Here is a 3,114-nt window from a genome sequence, read left to right on the forward strand (position 1 = left end):
GGGGGGGGGGGGAAAGCAGGCAAGGCGTTGGGATCTGTGCAGGCGTGCCGCGGCTGGGTCACGCGGCTGGGTCACGCCGCGTGCTGCTGTGCACCGAGCAAAGCACCGCCACCCCAAGCGCCCCACCCACCTGCGTCTGGGAGTCGGCGGCGGTGGAGAAGACCTGGGACTTCTTGGTGGGGATGGTGGTGTTGCGGGTGATCAGCTTGGTCATCACGCCGCCCAGCGTCTCGATACCCAGGCTGCAGGCGGGGGCAGGACGCAGGGCGCCGTCAGAGGCGTGCAGGGTGCAAAGGTGGGTTGTGTGCAGGGCTGGCAGGGGATTGGGTCCCATAGATTTTGCTGGGGGGAAAGACGGGAGGGCAGGGGCAGGCAGGCACAGGATCAGCAGGCGATGGCTGCTGGCCAGCTGCTCCAGCCGGGTGTCAGGCATGCAGCAACGCGCGGCGGGGCACCTGAGGGGGGTGACATCCAGCAGCAGGATGTCCTTCACGTCGCCGCGCAGCACGCCGCCTTGGATGGCGGCGCCCATGGCCACCACCTGCACAGGGGGGGCGGGGAGGAGGTGGGGGAGATTGAAGGGGGCAATGAGGGGCCACTCTGGTGTGGGCCGATAGGGAGCCTCCCTCCCTCCATCGCGGGGGGCAGGGGCCAAGCAAGGGAACCAGCAGAAGGCCGGCGCATCGAACTTGCAGGCGCAGCTGCCGCGCTGCAGGTGTACTGTACTGCACGTCGTACTGCCTGCGGTACCGCCATACCTCATCGGGGTTCATCGACCTGTTGGGCTCCTTCTTGAAGATGTCCCGCACCATCTCGTGCACCTGGGGTGCAGGGGACGGGGCGCAAGGTAGAGTCACGCCGACAGGGGCCGCCCAGCAAGCCAGCAGGCTAGCCAGAAAAGGCAGCAGGCAGGCAGGCAGGCAGTGGTGCATGAGCAGCCCGATCAGGCCGCCCCAACACAGATCCCGACGCCCGGCCACCCACTCGGGCATCAACCCCTTCTCAAAATCGAGCTCACCTTGGGCATGCGCGACATGCCCCCCACCATGAGCACCTCCTGGATGTCGGCGGGCTGCACCCCCGCATCCTTCATGCAGCTCAGGCACGGCTGCACCGTGCGGTCCAGCAGCGACTTGACCAGCTGCTCAAACTTGGAGCTGCGGCAACAGAGGGAGGCGGGAGAGGGAGGGTGGTCAACCGCGATCCGCGTGTTTGGATATGTGAAAGAGGCTGGCCGACGGGCGGGAGGCCAGATGCAGCAGGCCGCGGGCCGCAGGCGCGGGGTCGTGCGTGCTGCAGCGGTGATGAGGCGAGGAGCCCTGCATGCCGCCGTCGGGCACTGCTGCATCCGCCCCAGCGCAGCGCAGCCCACAGCTCAGCTGAAGCCACCCCCACAGGAGCCAACACCCACCGGGTGATGTTCATCTGCAGGTGCTTGGCGCCCGAGGCGTCGGCGGTGATGAAGGGCAGGTTGACATCGGTCTGGCTCATGCTGCGGCGCGGCAGGCGGTACGGCAGCAGCGGTACTTCAGTGCACCAGACATGGCATACCAAGGGCGGCGTGCAGCAACGCAATGTGCACCGTGAAGCTCTGGATCCCTGCGAGGGCTGGTGCTGACCACCCAGCCTGGCTGGCGCAGGGCTGGAACGGCACAGCACAGAAGGCACAGGCAAGGCACAGGCCAGGCAGCGAGCCACTCAAGCCGCCCCTCACACCTGGACAGCTCGCACTTGGCCTTCTCCGCCGCCTCGCGCAGCCGCTGCACCGCCAGCTTGTCCTTGGTGAGGTCGATGCCCTGTGGGGGTGGAGGCAGAGGTGGAAGGGTGAGCGGGGAGGGGCTGGGGAGGGAGGCGGGAGCGCCCCCAGGCGTGCCCAGCGCTGCTGCTCCTCGCAGAGACGCTCGCCGGCAGCACGCATCCCCTGATTGTGCCCCTTCCTCGTGTGGCCAGCGGACCACCAGCGGCGCCCTAGCAGCACCCCTCCCAGAAGGCCCCCACCCCAGGCCCCACCTCCGCCTTCTTGAACTCCGACACCATGTGCTGCAGCAGGGTGTTGTCAAAGTCCTCGCCGCCCAGGAAGGTGTCACCGTTGGTGGCCTTGACCTGCGGGTGGAGGTGCCAGGGAGGGAAGGCAGGTCAGAGGGGAGGGCGAGGGGAGGCGTGGTGAGGGCAAGCGACCAGGCAGGGCTGGCGCAGCAGCCTTGCCGTAGCACGGTCACGCCGCAGGCTCGCCGACGGCGCGGCGGCCCACCCTGCCACCGCCCAGCCCAGCCGCAGCTCATGGCAGTCGCCCAGCACACACCCCACCCTCCACCACTCAGCCAGCCAGCCAGCAGCACCCCACCCTAAGCCAGCCAGCCAGCCAGCGGCGCCCCACCCTAAGCCAGCCAGCCAGCCAGCGGCGCCCACCCTCAGCCAGCCAGCCAGCCGGGCCCCACCTCGAACACGCCGCCGCTGATCTCCAGGATGGAGATGTCAAAGGTGCCGCCCCCCAGGTCGTACACAGCCACCAGCCCCTCCTTCTTGTCGCTGCCGTAGCACAGCGCCGCCGCCGTGGGCTCGTTGATGATGCGCAGCACTTCCAGGCCCGCGATGCGCCCCGCGTCCTGCAAGACAGGGTGGGAGGAGGCACGCGGCAGGGCCAGGGGCGGCGTGGGTGGGACTGGCCAACATGCAAACGTCCAAGGAAATGAGAACAGCCTGCCCTACCCTCCCCGCATCTGCCCGACTCCTCTCCGCCGAGCCCTGCCTCTCCACTGCTCCTCTGTCCCCGTTCACCCTAACCACACACCACACGCCCCCACCCACCTGCAGCACCGCCATCGCCGACACACACACACACACACACACACCTTGGTGGCCTGGCGCTGATGGTCATTGAAGTATGCAGGCACGGTGATGACGGCCTGGCTGACGGGGTGCCCCAGGTACCGCTCAGCCGTCTCCTTCATCTTCATCAGCACAAAGGCGCCCATCTGGGAGGGGCTGTAGCGCTGCCCCCCCGCCTCCACCCACGCGTCGCCGTTGTCGGCGCGCACGATCTTGTAGGGCACCATCTGGAGCCATGGGGGGGGGGGGGGGGGGGGCAATGCAAGGGGGGGGGTAGGGGGCAAC

The 3,114-nt window shown here is 68.5% G+C and overlaps 1 protein-coding gene across 1 annotated transcript in view; it reads right to left on the reverse strand.

The window, feature by feature from the left end:
• CHLNCDRAFT_36653 (hypothetical protein) overlaps nucleotides 1–3,114 on the reverse strand; it is a 6,458-nt gene that overhangs the window by 1,749 nt on the left and 1,595 nt on the right. Inside the window, exons 7-15 of the mRNA XM_005845130.1 lie at nucleotides 2,853–3,056; nucleotides 2,439–2,606; nucleotides 2,011–2,103; nucleotides 1,717–1,796; nucleotides 1,412–1,492; nucleotides 1,019–1,157; nucleotides 759–821; nucleotides 456–541; nucleotides 131–242 (exon numbers count right to left, since the gene is read on the reverse strand). Coding sequence (XP_005845192.1) covers nucleotides 131–242; nucleotides 456–541; nucleotides 759–821; nucleotides 1,019–1,157; nucleotides 1,412–1,492; nucleotides 1,717–1,796; nucleotides 2,011–2,103; nucleotides 2,439–2,606; nucleotides 2,853–3,056 — 1,026 coding nt within the window. The remainder of the gene's footprint in view (nucleotides 1–130; nucleotides 243–455; nucleotides 542–758; nucleotides 822–1,018; nucleotides 1,158–1,411; nucleotides 1,493–1,716; nucleotides 1,797–2,010; nucleotides 2,104–2,438; nucleotides 2,607–2,852; nucleotides 3,057–3,114) is intronic.

Source organism: Chlorella variabilis (genome assembly GCF_000147415.1).
Source record: "Chlorella variabilis unplaced genomic scaffold CHLNCscaffold_19, whole genome shotgun sequence".
NCBI classification, from domain to species: Eukaryota; Viridiplantae; Chlorophyta; class Trebouxiophyceae; order Chlorellales; family Chlorellaceae; genus Chlorella; species Chlorella variabilis.